At 43.5% G+C, this 22,927-nt stretch overlaps 1 protein-coding gene across 3 annotated transcripts in view; it reads right to left on the bottom strand.

The window, feature by feature from the left end:
* LOC115461288 (pantothenate kinase 3-like) overlaps window positions 1-22,927 on the bottom strand; it is a 93,843-nt gene that overhangs the window by 11,768 nt on the left and 59,148 nt on the right. For 2 of the 3 annotated variants that reach the window (XM_030191016.1, XM_030191017.1), the window contains one exon: window positions 17,951-18,074. In XM_030191016.1, the coding sequence (XP_030046876.1) occupies window positions 17,951-18,074 (124 nt within the window). Of the gene's footprint in view, window positions 1-5,865; window positions 5,964-17,950; window positions 18,075-22,927 lie in introns of all 3 variants that reach the window. The other variant, XR_003940682.1, reaches the window with a different exon arrangement.

The following is a 22,927-nucleotide window of genomic DNA, read 5'->3' as shown; positions in this document are numbered from 1 at the left end:
ATATGGGTACCAATGACACAGTAAAATATGGAAAGAAGGTTCTGAAAGTCAAATTTAGGCTCTTAGGTAGAAAGCTAAAATCCACAATCTCCAGGTAGAATTTTCAGAAGTGCTCCCATTTCACGTGCAGGATTTAAGAGGTAGGCAGAGCTCTTAAGTCTCAGTGGGTGGATGAGACAAGAATGCAGAAAGGAGAATTCAGATTTATTAGGAACTGGGCAACATTCTGGGGAAGGGGGAACCTATTCCGAGAGGATGGACTCCACCTTAACTGGGATGGAACCAGGCTGCTGGCACTAACATTTAAAAAGGAGTTAGAACAGCTTTTAAATTAGAATTTTTTTTTTTTTTGGGGGGGGGGGGGGGGGGAGAGCCGCGCTCAGGACCATATGGTTCAGAGTGAGGTATCCTTGAAGGATAATATAACAGGACATTTAGGGAATCCCAATAGAGAGGTTTCAACAAAGGTGAAAGAAACCTGGGAATGTTTAAGGGTAGAACAGAGCAAAGGTTGCAAATTATCCCCGTCAACTTCAAAGCAATTTGTAGATGGCAAGGGAAAAAAAAAACACACACACACACACACCTTGAAGTGTCTGCATACAAATGCTAGAAGCCTAAAAAAATAAGATAGGGCAGCTAGACTTTATAGTAGAGGTAAATATAATAGGTATCTCAGAGACCTGGAGGAAATAGGACACTGTTACCAGGTTCATTGAGAAGCCTGGTGAGTTAAAAGAGGAACCACCAACAGGAATAATTACTGATTTCATGCTTAACTGATACTGGACTCTTTATGGATGGCAATAAAATCTTTTGGTAAAATGACAACTCAATTTTATCAAGTCACAAAGGAGCAAATTTGTATTTTGTCTGATGAGTACTACTCAATTTGCAGACTGATATAACAAATTGATGACTTTGGATACAAGAATTGCCAAATTAGAGTCTTTTCAATCAAGAAGCACTGATGATAGATTTGCAAAGCATAGGGGAGTTGAAGCATTAAAAAATTTGTCCAGATCAAAATTTTTTTCAAATTTTCCCAAAAATTACTGAGCAAATCACCAAGAGGGTTCCCATCACCCTCATCTATCCTTGCCTTGTCTGCCAGTTGTTGCCATACAGATGGCTGTTCACAAAAAGAACAAGTTCTGATTTTCCATTCTATGACAGGGAATGTTGATAAAGAATTTTTTTGAGACATTTCACAATCTCTTCCTTTACATACTAAACTAATAAGGAGCCAATAGAGGAAACTGGAAACTCATGGGTTAGGAGGTAGTGTTCTACAGTAGATTAAAAACTAGTTAAACGATAGAAAACAGAAAATAGGGTTAAATGGTCAGTATTCTCAATGGAGAAGGGTAGCTAGTGGGATTCCCCCAGGGGTCTGTGCTGGGACCGCTGCTTTTTAACATATTTATAAATGATCTAGAGAGATGGGAGCAACTAAATTTGCTGACGAAACAAAGTTATTCAAAGTTGTTAAATCGCAAGAGGATTGCAAAAACTACAAGAGGACCTTTCAAGACTGGGCATCCTAATGGCAGATGATGTTTAATGTGAGCAAGTGCAAAGTGATGCATGTAGGAAAGAGGAACCCAAACTACAGCTACGTGATGGAAGGTTCCACATTAGGAGTCACCGACCAGGAAAGGGATCTAGGTGTCATCACTGATGCTACATTGAAACCCTCTGCTCAATGTGTGGCAGTGGCTAAGAAAGCAAATAGAATGTTAAGTATTATTAGGAAAGGAATGGAAAAAAAAATGAGGACATTATAATGCTTTTGTATCGCTCCATGGTGTGACCACACCTCAAATATTGTGTGCAATTCTGGTCACAGCATCTCAAAAGAGATAGTGGAATTAGAAAAGGTACTGAGAAGGGCAACAAAAATGATAAAGGGGATGGGACAACTTTCCTATGAGGAAAGGCTAAAGCAACTAGGGCTCTTCAGCTTGGAGAAGAGATGGCTGAGGGGAGATATGATAGAGGTCTATAAAATGAGTGGAGTGGAACGGGTAGACGTGAATCATTTTGTTTACTCTTTCTAAAAATTCTAGGGGGCACGCAATAAAGTTACAAAGTAGTAACTTTAAAACGAATCGGAGAAATATTTCTTCACTCAACATGTAATTAAACTCTGGAATTCTCTATCAGAGAACGTAGTAAAAGCAGTTAGCTTAGCGGGGTTTAAAAAAAGGTTTGGATAGCTTCCTAAAAGAAAAGTCCATAAGCCATTATTAAAATGGACTTGGGGAAAATCCACTGCTTATTTATAGGATACAGCAGCATAAAATGTACTGTATTGTTTTGGGAACACTCTTTCATCTCACCTATTCTTGTGAGACTTCCTCTCCCCCTAGAGGAAAAAAAACAGTAGAACCACTACTGGAGCTCAAGAAATTCTCCAAGTTCTCTCCTGCCCTTGCACTAACCTTGACACTTTTTTCTCTTAAAGAGAGGAATGGTTTACTGACAGGAAGATATTACCCATTTGTCTAGATTGGTCTGGCACAGACAAAATTATTTTTATTATTATTTATTGTTACATTTGTATACCACATTTTTCCACCTATTTGCAGGCTTATATTGTACCGATGAATAGAAACAAATACATGGAGTTACTGTGGTCGAATAAGGATCATGTGTTAGAGACACATTGGGAATCATAGAGAGGAAAAGTTATGAATAGTCTGTTACAAGCTTTGGTATCGTTGTGTTGCAGGGTTTAGGCACTTATGTTGGGTCAATGGGGTATGCCTTTTTGAACAGGTTGGTTTTTAGTGATTTCCGGAAGTTTAGGTGGTTGTACATTGTTTTCATTACCAACAAGGAAAAGTACTGAAAGTAAGTTTAAGTAAAGCTAATACAACCTAACTTAGCAGCCTCTCTTAGGAAGAGTCTGTATTCATATAAAGAGAATTTGTTTCATGCATCCAAGACTTAGGGGCCCTTTTACTAAACAGTGTTAATCCCAGATATTCTCATGATATCCAGCTAGTGTGTTAGGATTAATGCACGCTAACTAGATAACAGTGGGTTGGACACAGGCGCACTTTTGACCTGCAAAACTTTCCCATACTAGAATTCACTAAGCCCAGATTTCACTGCACCTTAATAAAAAAAGGTCCCTTAATTTTGTGTTAATGTTAACAAAAGTAATTGAAGAGCACTTTTCCAAAACTCAGTCCATCAGCAGCAGTTTTGAGAAAATAGGTAACCGCTTTTGGACTGAGTGAGTTTGCATAGAGTATTCAACACAAAGTCATTAAAATACCATGGACTTTGGCATAAGAATGATCTTGCCTTGATGAACGAAATCACATAACTCAAAACTGACAAAAAAATGGACTGAGTGAGTTCTGGAAAAGTGCTCTTCAATTCAGACCACCTTCACAAGATCTAAATTGATAATATCCTATGACAACACACTAGATAAATGTTAACAAAGATCTGTTTTAAATGAGAACAAAATAAAAAAAGTAAATATAACATAGTAACAAGGTTACATTTATTACAGGTGCTTTATCAGTAAATAATGACGGATAAATTGCTGCTCCAGGAGACCTTACCTTGTGCAAATACAATTAGTATCAAAAAGATGACGATGATTAGATCTCAGTTCTTTCATAGCCCTGTACAATGCTGCTTGACATAAATCCTACAAGGCAGCACCGTAAAGAAGCTGAAAGTACAGAGTATTATCAAAAATACCACCAACAAGAATGGTAAATAAACTGTTAAACCTGGCAGCGATAACACTGGACATTGGCATGGCGATCGGGACTAGGCCGAGAACGGCCGTCCTTGCAACGCCTATTATTGTCGGGTGGGCCCCTGGTCTAGATTAAACCTGTTTCCCCCCCTAAAAACGCTTGCCTCTTATTCATATCCTTCAAGTACTCAAATGTCCATCATACATTCCCCTCCATTCTTCCTCCTCTCTTTTAGGGTAAACTATCACTGGACAACCTGATGTTTGTTTCTCTGAGACTGAGTTTTTCTTGTCAATTTTCAGATGCTGATCTCAGAAATTACATCAAACTTTTTCTATAATGTATAGCTTTCCAGATATTTACATAAATGTTATGACATGTGTTATCACCATCACTAGTAAATACATTTCTATTCAGTTTATTTTTTATTTATTTATGACATTTGTACCCCACATTTTCCCACCTTTTTGCAGGCTTAATGTGGCTTACAGAGTATTTAGCCCTATTTTTATGTTTTTCTTCTAGAAGTTAACGAATTGCATGACTTGATGTTTAACTAAAACTGAAAATGTCAAGGGAATTTATTAATCATGCCTACACTTTCTGCTACATTTGCAATGAATTCTGTCTGAAGGTGCAATGAAGAGCCATCACAGTAGTCTATGAACTGTACATTAAAAATATAGTTGGTGATCAAGACAAAACATGGACTCCCCATATTTGTAGTGCATCATGCACAGTTAAATTTGAGCTCTTGGATCACAGGTTCACAGCCAACCATGCCATTTTCCATCCCAATGAAATGGAGAGAACAGAAAGATCATTTTACAGCTGACAAATGTTTCAGGCTTTTCTTCCAAAACCAAAAAGTCAATTTCATAACCTAATCTTCCATCAGCTTTGAGACCAGGGCCACAAGGTGACAACAGTCTTCCTGTGCCAAAGCCACCAGACAAGTATACCTTAGACATTGATGATGATGACAAAGCAGCAGATGAGACAATAGACTTCAAAAGTGAAAATGATCCAGATTTTCAGCCATCACAATAACTCAATTTGAATTCAATGACTTAGTGAAAGACTTAAGTTTATCAAAGAACTAATCACCGCTACTTGGTTCAAGACTTCAAGAATAGAATCCACTTGCATCTGGAATGAAAATCTGTTTTGTAAGCAGCAAGATCTGACCCAATTTTTTCTGAAGGATGAAGATCTTTGTTTCTCCAGTGTTGTCACTGGACTGTTTGAGGCTCTTGGCGCTGAGTATGACCCACAAGAATGGTACCTATTCATTGATTCATCCAAGGCTGTCTTACATAGTAACATAGTAGATGACGGCAGAAAAAGACCTGCATGGTCCATCTAGTCTGCCCAAGATAAACTCGTATCTTGAATTTGTACCTGTATTTTTCAGGGCACAGACCGTATAAGTCTGCCCAGCAGTATTTCCCGCCTCCCAACCACCAGTCCCGTCTCCCATCACCGGCTCTGGTACAGACCGTATAAGTCTGCCCTCCCCTATCCTAGCCTCCCAACCACCAACCCCTCTTCCCCCCACCCAATTTCAGCTAAGCTTCTGAGGATCCATTCCTGCTGCACAGGATTCCTTTATGCATATCCCACGCATGTTTGAATTCCGTTACCGTTTTCATCTCCACCACCTCCCGCGGGAGGGCATTCCAAGCATCCACCACCCTCTCCGTAAAAAATACTTCCTGACATCTTTTTTTGAGTCTGCCCCCCTTCAATCTCATTTCATGTCCTCTCGTTCTACCGCCTTCCCATCTCCGGAAAAGATTTTTTTTGCGGATTAATACCGTTCAAGTATTTGAACGTCTGTATCATATCACCCCTGTTCCTCCTTTCCTCCAGGGTATACATGTTTCATTGTTACATAATGGAAATGTTTATCCATCAATACTAATTGGATATGTTGTTCATGTGAAAGGCATATAAAAATATGGCACTTTTGTTGAAATCCATACAGTACACCAAGCATAACTGGAACATATGTGGTGATCTGAAAGTTGGTGCATTTCTTCCTGGTTTGCACCTCAGATATACTAAGTACTGTTTCACTTGTGAGTGAGACATTTACACTATATCAAGAAGGAATGGAACCTCCATAAATGCTTATTACCTGGCCAGAAAAAGTAGCGCATGAGCCACTTGTAGATCCAATGAAGGTCTTCTTGCCACCCCTTCATATCAAGCTGGGACTCATGAAAAACTTCAAAGCTATGAACAAGGAAGAGAAAGGATTTTAAAAACCTGAAAGAGAAGTTTCCATGCATTAGTGATGCCAAAATTAAGGAAGGCATTTTTGTTGGTCCTCAGATCAGGAAAGCGATGAAAGACAGTGAATCTGAGCAGTTCTTCAACAATATTGAGCTGGTGGCATGGACGTCTATGAAGGATATAGTGCAAATCTTTCTGGGTAACAAGGCCTCGAACTATACTATACTCAATGACAACATGCCAATCTTGGAGACGTCAGTGATGAACACTGTGAGAAGTTTCACCAGGACATTGCAACAATGAAAAACTGGTATCCAGGAAGTGGAGTCCAAGCATGTTGGCTGATTACTGTTGGACTTTAATCAGAGAAGCTCCTAACACTGAATATAAATGCAAATCAGTCACAACAATGTTGACATGCTGAATTGACAATCACAGCGAACGTTGTGAAATAATTATGCTAATTCGCATTGGTTCTATGTGGACAGTGAAGTACACATTTCAGCCAAACCCTGCATGACAAATATTGCAAGGTTACTTTCTGATTCAGTGTTGTAAATTCTATTAGATTAACCTAAACTGGTTAAGCAACAATTATTCCTGAAATTTGTTCTCTGGTGATCCTTTTCTTTTACTGACCGTGGAAAGTGTTGAACTGAAATGCACTGAAAATCACTTCTCCACGCAGCAGCACTGCAAGCTCTACCACACTGTCCCGATAAAGTGCTTCAAACCTATCTAAAGAGATGACTGGCAATTCATTTTCTATGGCCTCTATAGAAACCGACAAGTGGTACCAATTAGTGATGCCTGTTTTAGTGAGGTAAATAGCTCACTTTAAAAAAGTATCAGTTCATGGCACACAGAACTAATTTTTTAAGCCCATATCTGCAAAAGTTGGATTCTCAACAATGACCTAGAGGTAATGGCTCTATAATCCTTTGCCAATTCCAGCCTCCCTGCCCCCTCCTCTAAAATCTTCCTATAAATGGAACTAGGATGCAAACTTGAAATCAAATTCATAATCCAAAACACAGCTATGTCTTGTCAGAGATGTAGCAATCAGAACTGGACACATTGTAGAGATCACCACCTCTTCCTTTCTATAGGATATAGTTCACCCCATATAACCTAACATCTCAATGATTCTTCCCACAACCTTGTCACATTGTGAAACATCTCAAGATCCTCAATATGATCACATCATCTTGCAGACCTTAAGAAGAATTTGGAAAAAAACAAACTACATACTATCATATCTAGTATCTCTGTAGTACAGATATAGCATCATACAGACACTTTCCTTTTCTCAGGATAAAGTAACAAAGCTCTTCACATTACGACATAGGCTCAAACTGCTTGGCTTGTCAGTCAGTCTCACATTATTTGTTGTGAAAAATGATTAAGGTGGCCTTAACTGAAATTCAAACAGTATACATTAGGGCAGTGAATCCCAGACCTGTCCTGGGGGAACCCCAATGAAGAAGAAACAAACAGAGACAGTCTACCGCAGAAACAGAACAAACAACAAAACAGCAGCAGCGATCCAAGGAAGGACAAACACAGCAAGAGTTTATCCAAATGTTAACTTTAATGGAAACAGGACCCAACCTGGCCAAATTTCAGAAAAACTTTCGTCAGGGGTCTACAAACAATAAATATAATAAAATTAATAAATGTATAAGAAAGATCATCATTAAAATAAATTATATAAAAATGAAAATAGTAAGAATGCAAACTTTACCAAATAGGTTTCCACAGGGCCGTGCCTAGGGTCTCTGGCGCCGCCCTGCCGACTATCAGTTGGCGGGCGGCGCGCCCCCCCCCCCCCCCCCCCCCCATGAAAATGATCGCTCACCACTTGCCACACTGACAGGAATTGTCAGCAATATTCTTAGAAACAAATTGCTATACATTGCAAAATAAGATAGCAGATGTAAATTCTCAAAGTGGACATATTCCAAACACGAAAATGAAAATAAAATGATTTTTTTCTACCTTTGTTGTCTGGTGACTTTCTTTTTCTGATCATGCTGGCCCAGTATCTGATTCTGCTGCTATCTGTCCTCTTAACTCCGTTTCCAGGGCTTCCTTTCCATTTATTTCTTTCCTCCTTTCTTCTTCATTTCTGGTCCTCAGCTTCTGCCTATTTTCTTCATCCATGTGCAGTTTTTCTCCTCTCTTCCTTTTCCCTCATTTCATCTCCTTCATCTTTCATCCCTCCCCTCTATGTCCAGCAATTTCTCCTCTCTCCCTGAGCCCTGCCCTCCCATCCATGCTCCTCTGTCCCCTGCCCCCTCCATTCATCACTATCCAGCAATTCCCCTCTCTCCCTGAGCCCTGTCCTCCCAATCCATGCCCATCCATGCTCCTCTGTCCCCTGCCCCCTCCATTCATCCTTTTCCAGCAATTCCCCTCTCTCCCTGAGCCCTGCCCTCCCAATCCATGCCCATCCATGCTCCTCTGTCCCCTGCCCCTCCATTCATCCTTTTCCAGCAATTCCCCTCTCTCCCTGAGCCCTGCCCTCCCAATCCATGCCCATCCATGCTCCTCTGTCCCCTGCCCCCTCCATTCATCCCTATCCAGCAATTCCCCTCTCTCCCTGAGCCCTGCCCTCCCAATCCATGCCCATCCATGCTCCTCTGTCCCCTGCCCCCTCCATTCATCCTTTTCCAGCAATTCCCCTCTCTCCCTGAGCCCTGCCCTCCCAATCCATGCCCATCCATGCTCCTCTGTCCCCTGCCCCCTCCATTCATCCTTTTCCAGCAATTCCCCTCTCTCCCTTCCATGACCCCCCCCTCGCATCCATGCTCTCGTCTCTCCCCTGCCCTCCCGCTCCCATTGTTCAATTCAACTGCCCGCCCTCTTCTCTCCCCCCAACATCCCTTTTCTTTTTTTTTTCTTTTTAAATTTACCTCCGTGGCGGTTCCGGCAGCGCAGCGTCAGTGAAGGAGGCGGCGCTCCCGACGTCGCTAGCCTTCCCTTCGCTGTGTTCCGCCTTCTTCTGACGTCAAGGAAATGACGTCAGAAGAAGGCGGAACACAGCGAAGGGAAGGCTAGCGACGTCGGGAGCGCCACCTCCTTCACTGACGCTGCGCTGCCGGAACCGCTACGGAGGTACATTTAAAAAGGAAAAAAAAAAAAGGGATGTTGGGGGGAGGGCGAGCGAGGTGAGCATGGTGCGGCGGCGCCCCCCTGCCATGCTTACCTCGCTTACCGTGTTGGCACGGCCCTGGGTTTCCACAATACATTCACATTCAAAACATGTACTGCAATATCCTGTCAACATCTATGCTGTGTTCTTTTTATTTATTTGTTACATTTGTACCCCACATTTTCCCATCTATTTGCAGGCTCAATGTGGCTTACATGATACCAGTAATTGCTTTTTTGGTTTGTTTTTAAAGTCAACTGAAGTGACGTTAATTTTGTTTGATAATTTTATGCAGAGATGCAAATTGATTTAGTACTATTATTGCCCCCCTCTTTTCTTTATGACATATTATATGGAGGACCTTTACTATTTATACATTTATAATATAATATATCCCTTGGCTTGATGTCTATTTTGAATTGCATTAAAACTTTTTATTTTTATTCTGGAGTCCTTTCTTCACTTATTTTTGGGACTATGCTAATCTGATGGATTATATACTTGTCTGTTAAGTTAAAGTGATAGTCGTTGTCCATATGAACATAACCGTACTCTTCCGCTCTATGATCCTTATTGTGGCTCTGCCATATGAACTTCATCTTACCACAACATCACATTGTATTTGTTCACACCGGAACCTGTAAACGCCTTTCTGGTACTATGTAAGCCACATTGAGCCGGCAAATGGGTGGGAAAATGTGGGATACAAATGTAACTAACAAATAAATAAATAAATAAATATGCTTAGCATTGTTTTCACCCTATAAGCCATATAATATAAATATTGTTGTTGAGATTTTTATTTTAATAAAGGCTCTATATGGTTAGGGTTTTTATCTACCTTATTTGAAGCTATACATTATGGGCAGTAATAATGATATTTATGTGATTTTTTTTTTTTACTATGTTGACAGGGTATTGCAGTACATGTTTTGAATCTGTGAATGTATTGTGGAAAACCTATGTGGTAAAGTTTGCATTCCTACTATTTTCATTTTTATATATGTAATCTATTTTAATGATGATCTCTTATTGATTTTTTTTATATTTATTGTTTGTAGACCCCTGACGAAGGTTTTTCCAAAACTTGGTCAGGTTAAGTCCTGTTTCCATTCAAGTTGACATTTGGAAAACATATTGCTGTGTTTGTCTTTCCTTGGATTGCTGCTGCTGTTTGATTGTCTGGGGGAACCCCAGCCAATCAGGTTTTCAGGATATCCACAATGAATATGTATGAGATATATGCAAACTGACCATGAATATTCATTGTGGATATCCTGAAAACTTGACTGGCTGGGTTTCCCCTAGGACAGGTTTGGGAATCATTGCATTAGGGTCTCAAACTCTGGCCCCAAGGGCCCCAAATCAATCAAGATTTTTTTAGATTTCTCTAATAAATAAGCAAGAGAGATCTGCATACAATGGAGACAGATAGCATGCAAATCTCTCACACACATCCTGAAATCAAGGACAAGTGTTTGAGCAGTTCAGATTATTGGTAAAGGCATTGATTCTGTCTAAATTAGGCTACTGTAATCTTATCTATTTCGGTGCACCTAGACAAGTTATCTGGCAACTAGTAAAAAAAAGGCCCATTTCTGTCAGAAATGAAACGGGCGCTAGCAAGGTTTTCCTCGGAGTGTATGTTTGTGAGAGATGGAGTGTGTGTGTCACAGAGAGAATGAGAGAGACAGTGTGTGTGTGTGTGTGTGTTTGTGTGAGAGAGAGAGAGTGTGTGAGAGGCAGAGTGTCTGTGTGTGTGAGACTGTGTGTGTGTCAGAGAAAGTGTATGTGAGAGAAAGAGTGTGTGCCCCACCCCCCTTCTCTCAGGCCCGCCCCTTCATGGTCTGAGGACCCCCTTCCACCCCCACCTCTCTGGTCTGAGGACCCCCTCCCTCTCCCCTGCTCCCCCCTCCTCCAGCCACCCATGTCCAGTGACCCTCCTCTCCCCCCCCTCCAGCCACCCATGTCCACCGACCCTCCTCTCTCCCTGCAGCCACTCATGTCCGGTGACCCTCCTCTCCAACTGCCCCCCCCTGCAGCCACCCATGTCCAACGATCCTGCTCTCACCTACCCCCCCCTGCAGCCAGCCAGGTTGTGTAGTTAATTCTTCGGGGCAGGCAGGAAAGATCCCCAGTCCTGCCTGCCCGCTGCTGGCGCTGGTCCTCCCCTGCTGCCGGATCGCTGTTCATAATGGCTGCCGAGATGGCCAATGGCGGACTCGCGAAACTTCTGTTGAAGTTTTGGAGTCCGCCCTTGTAAGTCTCGGTGGCCATTTTGAACAGCGATCCGGCAGCGGGGGAGGGCCAGCGCCAGCAGCAGGCAGGCAGGCAGGACTGGGGATCTTTCCTGCCTGCCCCGAAGAATTAACTACACAACCTGGCTGGCTGCAGGGGGGCAGGTGGAGATCAGGGTCGTTGGACATGGGTGGCAGGGGAGAGAGGAGGGTCGCCGGACATGGGTGGCTGCAGGGGGGGCAGGGGAGAGAGAAGGGTCGCTGGACATGGGTGTCTGCAGGGGGGGCCGGGGGAGAGGAGGGTCGCTGGACATGGGTGTCTGCAGGGGGGGCCGGGGGAGAGGAGGGTCGCTGGTCATCAATCAGCGGTGCTTCTGCCGGTCAGCAAGTTGTGGATGGAGGGAGAGCAGGTGAGCGGTTTCTGACAGTCCGCTGAAGCCTTTCTTCTAGCTCAGCGGGGAAGGGCTGGCAAAATGCTCGATCCGCTCCCCAGTTCTCCATTTTGTAGCCCGTGCAGCTCTGACAGTTAGGGTGCGCGACAGCTGATGGGCGCAAGGCTGTTTTTTTTTTTTGCTGCGTTTGATGCCAAATTTGCGCGTGCCAGTGTTGGGGGGGGGGGGGGGGGAGGATCAGCTGTGAGTGATGTCAGCCTGGCTACAGAGTCCAGCTCAGCAACTCCGAAGGAGCCACGGACACAGGCAGTAACACATTAGAACGTTGGTGGTGAGAATTATTATATAGGATTGCAAACAATCCACAACACTGCAATCTGATCTTTTTTCAATACTGAAGCAGAATACAATTTCTTCATATGTTGTTGAATTACACTGGTTGCCTACAGAGGCAAGGATTATGTTCAAATTCTTTTGCTTTCTATATAAGATCCTAAATGGTGAATGCCCAATTCATATAATGGATCATATGGAATTTATTTCCAATAACAGAGGCTGCCCATCTATCACCATGTGAAATGCAACTTGGATTTGCACAGTGCAGGACTTTGAATTCCACATACTGCACGTCAGAGCCAAGATCCACAGCTGGCATACACTGCAATCGGTAGATTTCCAGTTACTGTTAACCTGAGCTCTGGAGACTGACTTTAGCAAAAATTCCTTTAGTCATTATGGTGCAAATGGAGACTACAGAAGGGCTTGGGGCCCAGGTCTGATCCCTGTCCAGTGTTCATACTTTCATATAGCAGATTGGTAGTCAGTGAGCTGGGTATGTTTGCCAGTAATCTCCTATTATTAGTCTAGTGTGGAAGATTATTCTACCCATAGAGCTGCTGCTGCCATATTGTTCCAAACAGAGTTGCTAACAATTGTGGTATTGTGACAGAAGCTGTTCATATATTCACTCCAGGTGCCCATTTCCCTCTTGGCAGTTGACTGTTTCTGTTAACTACTTAGAACCTCCGCTCACAGGACAAATCCCTCCTCTCAGCACCCTTCTCTACCACCACCAACTCCAGGCTCCGCCCTTTCTGCCTCGCCTCACCCTATGCTTGGAATAAACTCCCTGAGCCCATACGCCAAGCCCCCTCCCTGTCCATCTTCAAATCTTTGCTCAAAGCCCACCTCTTCAATGTCGCCTTCGGCACCTAACCATTATACCTCTATTCAGGAAATCTAGACTGCCCACCTTGACATTTCGTCCTTTAGATTGTAAGCTCCTTTGAGCAGGGACTGTCCCTTCTTTGTTAAACTGTACAGCGCTGCGTAACCCTAGTAGCGCTTTAGAAATGTTAAGTAGTAGTAGTAGTAGGACAGATCATTTCTCAATTCACTTTTTGTCCTTCCATGTATTAAGGTAGTAAAGAGATTTAAAATGTTCGACAGACTTCTTGAAGTTTAACCATCGAGGTCCTGGTGTGATTTTAATATTTGTTTTGCTACTCAGTTATCTTTTTTCTTATTCAAGAAAAATATTAAAAACCTATTTAAGAAGTTTGTTAAAATTAGTTCTTGAATAAGATTCTCTGTTTTTTGTTTCCTAAGAGATTGTCTTGGTTTTTTAATTATTGTAAACCGCTAAGAACATGATGGTATCAATGGTATAGAAGAATACTGTTATGTAATGGTATACATCAGCTGTTCACTCATGATTTATGTTTAATTATCTTTATTGAACCGATAATATAACAGATACAAAAACTTATTTGTAATTGTTCATCATTTAACAATGCATGTGATCCCCTCCAACCCACCGGAGCATAACTTTTACTAACTCATAAACACACCTAACAGCCACATTACATTAAACTCTAAAGAGAACCGTATCAATAGAGCAGGTAGTGAATCTTACATCTATTGAGCCATATTCCCAATATCCATTCTCACCATTCTGCCCCCAGGATCCTCCCAGCCTCCCTTTCACCTCCCTTCCCCCAACCCCTCCCATTCCTACTCCCTTCCCCCCAACCCCTCCCATTCCCAAAACAAACACTCATTCAAACAAACCGGAGGGAACCTGGACTCTTATGGTTCCCTACCTACCCCCAATACCTATCACCTCCCCCTGTATTCCCCTCCCATCCCCCACATTCCCTCCCCTAAGCAAAGATCTAAACCCTTTCCTCCACTGTGTCTTAAAGTGACATGGAGTTCAGAATCAGGCTACGTGCTCGTCCTGGCAGCGATTGGATATATGGTTCTCAGATTGCCCAAAAATTTTTTCTTTTGATTAAATGTGCACCAGGCATCTCGGGCTTCAACCACCACCAAAGCATGAAAAGCATTCCTCCAGTGCCAAAAGGAGGGCGACACCTCTTGTGTCCAATATTGTAAGATACACTGCTTCCCTATGACATTTGCTTTATAGATCAACGATCGTTCTACCTGTCTAAGAGGACTCCTGCCCCCCCCCCCCCCACCATTCCTAACACAATAGCCTTGGGTGCCAAATGAAGCTCTCTATGCAATAAGTGCCCGCAGTATCTCGTTATCTTATTCCAGAAATCTCTTATATATGGGCATGTCCAAAGCATATTATTATTATTTGTATAGCGCTACCACACACACGCAGCGCTGAACACCTGACAGAGACAGTCCCTGCTCAATAGAGCTTACATGAAGCAATGACATGCCCATATAATCACATTTACAGCATTTGGGCTCCTCTAAACATCCGGCATAATATGCCTGTTTGGGGGAAAAGTATGCTCTAGTAATAATTCTAAATTGAAGTTCTCTATGCCTTGCGTTATATGTATGTGCATATCTCTCTCTTTCAGATTTTGTATATGTCCCCATCCTGGATTTCCACCCCCAACTCAGCTGTCCACTTCTGCGCAATATCCCCGTAGCTTCAATGTGGATTCACCATGACTATAGTTCTATACATCGCCAAGACTGTAATCTGAACATTTTCTGATGGCAAAAAGAACTGCACCAATATTCTATATATCCCTCTGGTACAATTACTACTACTACTACTACTATTTGACATTTCTAGAGCGCTACTAGGGTTACGCAGCGCTGTACAATATAACATAGAAGGACAGTCCCTGCTCAAAGAGCTTACAATCTAATGGACAAATGTAGAGACAATCAAGTAGTGGCAGTCAAATTGGGGCAGTCTAAGGTTAGGTGCCGAAGGCAACATTGAAGAGGTGGGCTTTGAGCAAGGATTTGAAGATGGGTAGGGAGGGGGCTTGGTGTAGGGCCACAGGAAGTAGATTCCACGCATTGGGTGAGGCGAGACAGAATGGGCGGAGCCTGGAGTTGGTGGTGGTGGAGAAGGGTACTGAGAGGAGGGATTTGTCCTGTGATCCCATCCCATGTGATGTGCCCGGGAGTAGTGAGTATAATCTCTAACTTCCGGGTGCAACAGCCTCCATACGTCCACCACCCCCAACACATCACATAGCAGCGGTATTCCCTTTGTGATATCAATGGATGTTCTATGAGCGTTGTGAGATCTATCCATGACTGGGTCCGCCACTATATTAAAATCTCTTCCTATGATCAGCTCCGTGTGGTTAGCAGACTGCCACTTGCTAATAATGTTCCTAAAAAATCATTTATTGTTCACATTGGAGGCATACACATTAACAAGGAGAAAAGATGGTCCATTTATACTCGAGCCACAATATATCTCCCTTCAGGATCCAAGTACACATGCTGTTTTTCCACCTGAAGAGACTTGTGGAATAAGATCACTACCCCTGCTTTTTTCCCCACCGCAGGGGCCTCTATCATATTGCCTACCCACCAAGTTTGTAGTTTCTTATGTTCAAGGGATGTTAAATGCGGCTCCTGTAACAAAGCTATTGACGCCCCTTTTTTCTTCAAATTATGAAGTATTTTCTCTCTTTTAATGGGCGATGGATATACCACCCACATTCCAAGAATATATTTTCAGTCCCATTACGTTATCGCCACACACACTCTGATTCTTAACAGTATATATATCATCATCAAGCGAGCATGTTGCCCCAGCCTCAACATCCCCGCACATAAAGCCAAAGAACACTTTCTTCCCATGATCCCTCTCACAGATAACCCGAATCTGCATATCATCCATCCTCTGTGCCAATCTCTTTGCTCTGTATCTTATGCCCACCCTCCCCCCTTCCCATCCCTTTTTCTATCCCCTTCCTCCATCAGGATGTCACCCTCCGTCGCCCACACCTCCTCCCCTTCTATATCTTCTTCAGAATCATACATGTTCAACTCCCTCACTGTGGTACTCCATAGTTAACCCATTGGTCCAATCCCCTTAAAGACTAAGCACAATATGTCTTTCTTCTAATACAGAACTCAGTAGTTAGCCGTGAAATCAAACTTTCCCGCCTTACTATTCCCCGTCATAATCAGCAACCTCACCACCTCTTCTGAAGGCCCAACAGTCGAATGTAGTTTCATACAGTCCTACTGCCTCTGCAGCAATTTCAGCCCGATGTTTTCCTAGCTCGCCTCTGTATTCATTTGCTGCAGATAAGCTCTGGCGTCATTCACCTGGTCAAAATGTCTGGTCGTGCCATGGTCCGTAATCTTCAATTTAGCTAATTACAGGAGTGCAAAGCGAATCTTCTTCTTGTATAATTCGGTGCATACCGGCGTGAAAGCTTTTCGTAACTGCTGCGTGTGCTGAGAATAACCCTGGAAGCACAGTATATTGTGTCCCTGATATGTAAGCTGGCACCCTTTTTGTATCTCATTCAAAATCTGCTGTTTTATGTTGAAAGTTCAGGCTTTTAAAAATTACCACTCTTGGTCGGTTCGCCGATGATCTAATCGGTCCAATCCGATGTGCTCTTTCCACACAGAAATGCTGAAGATGATCTCCAAGCTGCAGCGCCCGAGGAATCCACTCTTCCACACATCTTTATCCGGTAGTGTTTCCGGGAGTCCCACTAAGCGCAAATTGTTCATCCTACTGCGGTTCTCCAGATCATCTAATTTGGCCTCTAAATCCACCACCTTCTGCTTCAATTTCAAATGTGATTCTTGCAGCGCCGTTGTACTTTCTTCTAAGTCAGCAGTGCGCTGCAGTCCCAAATCCAGCTCCAAACATACATTATCTATACGCTCATGTGCCTCCTCTGCCTGATTATATATTTGTTGCAGCTTTTTATCTAGCGCTGCCTCTACCGCCGCTGTCACTTCAGCTGTAATTTCAGCCACCCACACCGAACAAACTGTTGTCTCCCGTGGGGTGTGTGGGTCGGCCATTTTGTTTTCAGACAGCCTCGATTTCTCCTTGTCTTTCCACACCGTTTTCATCGTTATTTCAATGCTTATGCTATATCTTCCTGGTTCTCCGGTGGGGTAACTGACTCCACAGCTATCGCATCTAGTCTCTCGAGATTCCTACCCTATTTAGCTGATATTTTGCCGGTTATTAGGAGGTGCGCACGGAGCTCTGCTTTTCAGCGTCTGCCTCATAGCATTGCGACACGTGACCCCATTCACTCATGATTTAATATCCTTCTCTCTCAATCCAAAAAAAAGGACACCTGAACTCCTTCTCACAATGATTTCATAGCACTTTCAATCCCAAAAGATATAGGATTTGAAACAATTAGTAATTAATTCTTGTGTGTGTGGTTCCAGAAACTTCCCTACCATTGACAGGCTAACTGACTGTTCTGTAATTACCAGCCTTCCACCTGTTTTTTTTTTTTAGCGGGAATACTTTTATCTTCACTAAAAAGAATGAATAATATTGCATGTGATATCAGCGCACTCTAGGAGATATTCCTAAACATTTCATAAGCAAACCTCAAGTGAAAATGTATATTTCTATCTACAGTGCATTTAATGTATTTTAATTTTATTTTATCCTGATGTATACACATTTCCTCATGTTTTACAGTTCAGAGCGTTCAGGGTGCATAAACTTACACAAAATCGGGATAAGAAACTGCAAACACATTTGTATGACAAATAGCAGTTAGCTGTGAAGTAGCCGAAGTATCTTCCACAGCTTTTTCCCTTCCTCAGAAAAGCAATTTACCAGTGCAACTGCAAGTTAAGTTATCGGGGGGGGGGGGGGGGGGGGGGGCTGCATTCTGCTAGAACAGACTTTACAAAACAAATCAATACTTGTTCACATTGTGCTCTATTACAAACAAAAAAAATATTTCTGACCTCGTTAAGTGCACACATTCGTGCTATGGAACCAATGTTATTTGTGATGGTAACTAAAGTTGCTCTGGCCAGGTCCTCTTTACTGACCGATTCTTGCTTTTCCTTGCTCATCATGTTTCCAAAACTACAGAGAAAATATTAAGAAATTATATAATGCATGATGTCCAGTAAACACAAGACTGGAAAACAAAGTACAATAAAAGGTAAATGCTTACCAATTCTGCTAGCAAAAGTACAAAGAGCCATGCGGATGGGTCACGAGTTAGGTTGCATGTTGAGTTGGAGGACTTAGCTAGATTGCTCTAACATGTGCATGAATTTCCCACATGCATCCACCCCCTCCCCCCCCCCCCCGGCAAAAAAAAGGCAGTGACTAGTTTGGCTCACTGTACTGCCGTCAAAGGGGCTATTCATCCTATAAGGTTTAATTGTAAGTTCTGCCCCACAATTAAACCTTATAGGATGTATAGTCCAAATGTAGAATACCAACAGGAAGCCACAGTCAAGGAAGTAAGTTTTTAATGGGGGGTCTAGCTACGGTGGCTAGAAGGTTGTTAGGCTGTATAGAGAGAGGTGTAACCAGCATAAGAAAAGGGGTGCTGATGCCCCTGTATAAGTCGTTGGTAAGGCCCCACCTGGAGTATTGTGTTCAGTTTTGGAGGCTGTATCTTGCTAAGGATGTAAAAAGAATTGAAGCGGTGCAAAGAAAAGCTATGAGAATGGTATGGGATTTGCATTACAAGACGTATGAGGAGACACTTGCAGACCTAAACATGTATACTCTGGAGGAAAGAAGAAACAGGGGGGATATGATACAGGCGTTCAAATATTTGAAAGATATTAATCTGCAAACGAACCTTTTCTGGAGATGCGAAGGCGGTAGAACGAGAGGACATGAAATGAGATTGAATGGGGGCAGACTCAGAAAAATGTCAGGAAGTATTTTTTCACAGAGAGAGTAGTGGATGCTTGGAATTCCCTCCAGCGGGAGGTGGTGGAAATGAAACCGGTAACAGAATTTAAACATGCGTGGGATAAACATAAAGGAATCCTGTTCAGAAGGAATGGATCCTCAGGAGCTTAGCAGAGATTGGGTGGCAGAGCCGGTGGTGGGAGGCGGGGCTGGTGGTTGGGAGGCGGGGATAGTGCTGAGCAGACTTATACAGTCTGTGCCAGAGCCGATGGTGGGAGGCGGGACTGGTGGTTGGGAGGCGGGGATAGTGCTGGGCAGACTTATACGGTCTGTGCCCTGAAGAGGACAGGTACAAATCAAAGTAGGGTATACACAAAAAGTAGCACATATGAGTTTATCTTGTTGGGCAGACTGGATGGACCATGCAGGCCTTTTTCTGCCGTCATCTACTATGTTACTACCAACTAGTGCAGCACTATAAGAAAACATCGATAATGTTAATGTTATATTCCCCTTAACACCTAAAAAATAGGTTTGGAGTGGATTACAATTTGAAATAAAACCAGTCTACAAAACTGGGAGCTCACAATATAATAGTTGGATTAATATAAAGAAAAACATAGCATTGACAATTAATTAGAAAGCACATATTTTCTAAACATATTCGTCTTTAAAAGCTTGCAAAAGCATAAGTAATGTAAATGAGATTTCACTAGAGTTGGCAAAGAACTTCAAGTTTGAAAGGCTTGATATGAGAATAAGCTCCCGGCACTTGAGATGAGGGGCAAGAACACTGCCACAGCTGCACCAAGGAGGGTCAACCCAACTCGCTCAGGGTCCCTGCATGCTGGAAAGGCAGAGACGATAGGCACAGAATCAAATCCAGCCACAAAGCCTCAGAAGAGACTCCCAGAAAGGTCAAAGGTGCCCTGTATGACAAGAAAAATCTGACAGAGTACAAGGAAGGAGGCCATGTCTCTGCAGGAAGATGTGCGCTATTTATGTCCATTATTGATTTATTGATGTATTTCAACTTACATCTGCACCAAGTGGCTGACCCAAAACTGCCCCAGAAGGCAACAACCTCCATAGCATAGCCATACTGAAAGGACAGAGAGGTAGGGCAGTGGGGGGAGGGGGGGAGGGACCACCAGGTATACCCCCAACAGACCGGTAGAGAAAAGCCAAGACCCCCAGCTCAACTAAACCTGAGGGCACAGGCAATGAGCAAGCACCATTAAGAGAGCTGCACAGGTATGTCTATCCACCTGCTGAGATAGAAAGAATGTGCCAGAGCTGGTGGTGGGAGGCGGGACTGGTAGTTGGGAAGCGAGGATAGTGCTGGGCAGACTTATACAGTCTGTGCCAGAGCTGGTGGTGGGAGGCGGGGTTGGTGGTTGGGAGGCGGGGATAGGGCTGGCCAGACTTATACAGTCTATGCCCTGAAGAGGACAGTACAAATAAAGTAGCACATATGAATTTATCTTCTTGGGCAGACTGGATGGACCGTGCAGGTCGTTTTCTGCCGTCATCTACTATGTTACTGAAAGTGAGGCTGATGGTCCCTCTAATACTGATTGTATCTTACCTGATAATTGTCTTTCCTTTAGTCACAGCAGATGAATCCAGAGACTTGTGGGTTGTGTCCATCTACCAGCAGGTGGAGATAGAGAACACTAAATTGCACCTCCTTATAGGATGGAATGCTCCTTGGTCAACCAGTATTTCTCATAACAAAGCAGAAGGAACATAAAGAGTAGTTACTTACCTGTAACAGGTGTTCTCCAAAGACAGCAGGCTGCATATTCTCACAAGTGGGTGACGCCACGTCGGCCCCGGAGGATTTTAAAGCAAAATCTCTTTACGGCGTTCCGTCGCGCGAGCGATCGTACTGCGCATGTGCGCACACCTATTCCCGCTCGCCGAGCGGACACGCCCCTCAGTTATATCCAAAAGATGGAGGAGACAACTCCAAAAGGGGAAGGTGGGAGGGTTTGTGAGAATATGCAGCCTGCTGTCTTCGGAGAACACCTGTTACAGGTAAGTAACTACTCTTTCTCCAAAGACAAGCAGGCTGATATTCTCACAAGTGGGGTATCCCAAGCTTTCAGGCTTACACAACAAACAGTGGTCAATAGAGTCTCGCAACGGCGAGGCCAGAATAAAAATTGACCTGAAAAGAAGAAACATCTAAATGAGTGTAGCCTGGAACAGAACAAACATGGGCTTAGGAGGGTTGGAGTTGGATTCTAAACCCCAAAGAAGTTCTGCAGCCCCGACTGCCCAAAACCGACTGACGCGTCGGCTATTCTGCTGAAGGCAGTAGTGAGATGTGAATGTGTGGACTGATGACCACGCCGCAGCTTTGCAGATCCCTTCAATAGTGACTGATTTTAGATTAGTCACCGATTCAGCCATGGCTCTAATTTTGTGAGCCGTGACATGGCCCTCTAGAGTCAGTCCAGCTTGGACAAAAATGAAGGAGATGCAATCTGCCAGTTAAGAAGAAATGATGCGGTTTCCGACAGCAACTGGCATTAAAAGAAATAAACAACTGGGCGGACCTTGCGAGGGAGCTCGTCTGCTCCACGCAAAAAGTGCGCAGCTTGCTTTCGTCAGGGCTTGTAAGATGAGGGAGAAAGCATGTTGGCAAGACAATTGACTGGATCAGATGGTACTCTGATACCAGCGCCCGTAGGAACCTTGGCTGCATGCGAAGAACTACTCTGTTAAGATGAGAAGTAAGGTAAGGAGCTTGAGCTACTAGAGTCTGAAGCTCACCGACCTTTCGAGTTGAAGGAACAGCCACCAAGGAAAATGACCTTCCAGGTCCAATACTTCAGATGACAGGAATCCAGTGGCCCGAATTGAGCTTGCAGCAGCTGGATGAAAACGACATTGGGACCCCAAGATACTGAATAAGGAGTGATAGGGGCTCTGACCGAAGCATAAGAGCCAACTGTAAAAATTATTGGGGGTGCTAAGCCCAACAGAAATAATCCCCCTTAGACACATACAAGGAATTCTCTCAATACTGTGGGAGAAGTAAACGTCATGAAGTGGACAGCTAAAGGCTGACCTTTTACACGTTGATGATAAGCTCTTATTGCACGAAGATGAATACTGACCGAGTTGGTCTTGAGACCAGATTCAGACAGGTGTAGAAAGAACTCAAGCAAGGTCTGTATAAGACTAGAGGCAGGATCTAGGGCCTCGCTGTCACACCAGACGGCAAACCTCTTCCATGAGAAGAATAACACCTCTTTGTGAAATCTTTTTCTGGAAGTAGGCAAGAGTCGGGAGACACTCTTCTGGAAAAGTCAACGAAACCTACACTCTCAACATCCAGACCGTGTGAGCCATAGATTGGAGGTTGGGATGTAGAAGTGCCCCCTCGTTCTGCGAAATGAGAGCTGGAAAACATTCCAACTCCAGAAGAAGAGGGAATCGTATCTGACGTAGCTAGAAAGGAGCAATGAGAATCATGGCTCCACAATCTTGCTTGAGAATCAGCAAGTCTTTTCCACCAGATGTATGGTAGGATACGCATACAGAAAACTTGTCCCCCAAAGAAGGAGAAAGGCATCCGATGGTAGTCTGCCGTGAACCTGCAGCCTGGAACAGAACTGAGGGACTTTGTGATTGAACTAAGTTGCTCAGCCTGTCGGCCAGACTGCTGTTTACGCCAATTAGATAAATGGCTTGGAGAAAACAAGCCGCGTTGGCGAGCCCACCGCTACATCTGCATGGCATCTTGACTCAGAGGACAAGATCCAGTACTCCTTTGTTATCGAGTACATCACAACCCGATTGTGTGGTTGATTAAAATAATTAGGTTGGATAGCCAGGAGGGATGCAACCTTCGTCAGCAGCTTTTGACTGAGTAAGGTGGACTGGACACCTCAGAATCAAAATGGAGAGAATTAACCACCTCTGAGGGGAATTCCGAAGACTGGCGAACAGTTGGGTTACATCCTCTAGATGTGCAAAAGTGTCAAGGGAGTGACGTGAACTGTGGAAGCCATGCGCTGATTGACAATCTCCATTGTAATGTGTCAAGACAA

The sequence above is a fragment of the Microcaecilia unicolor genome, chromosome 2 (assembly GCF_901765095.1).
Source record: "Microcaecilia unicolor chromosome 2, aMicUni1.1, whole genome shotgun sequence".
NCBI classification, from domain to species: domain Eukaryota; kingdom Metazoa; phylum Chordata; class Amphibia; order Gymnophiona; family Siphonopidae; genus Microcaecilia; species Microcaecilia unicolor.
The sequence above is the reverse complement of the archived record's forward strand: the minus strand, read 5'-3'. Positions and strand labels throughout refer to the sequence as shown.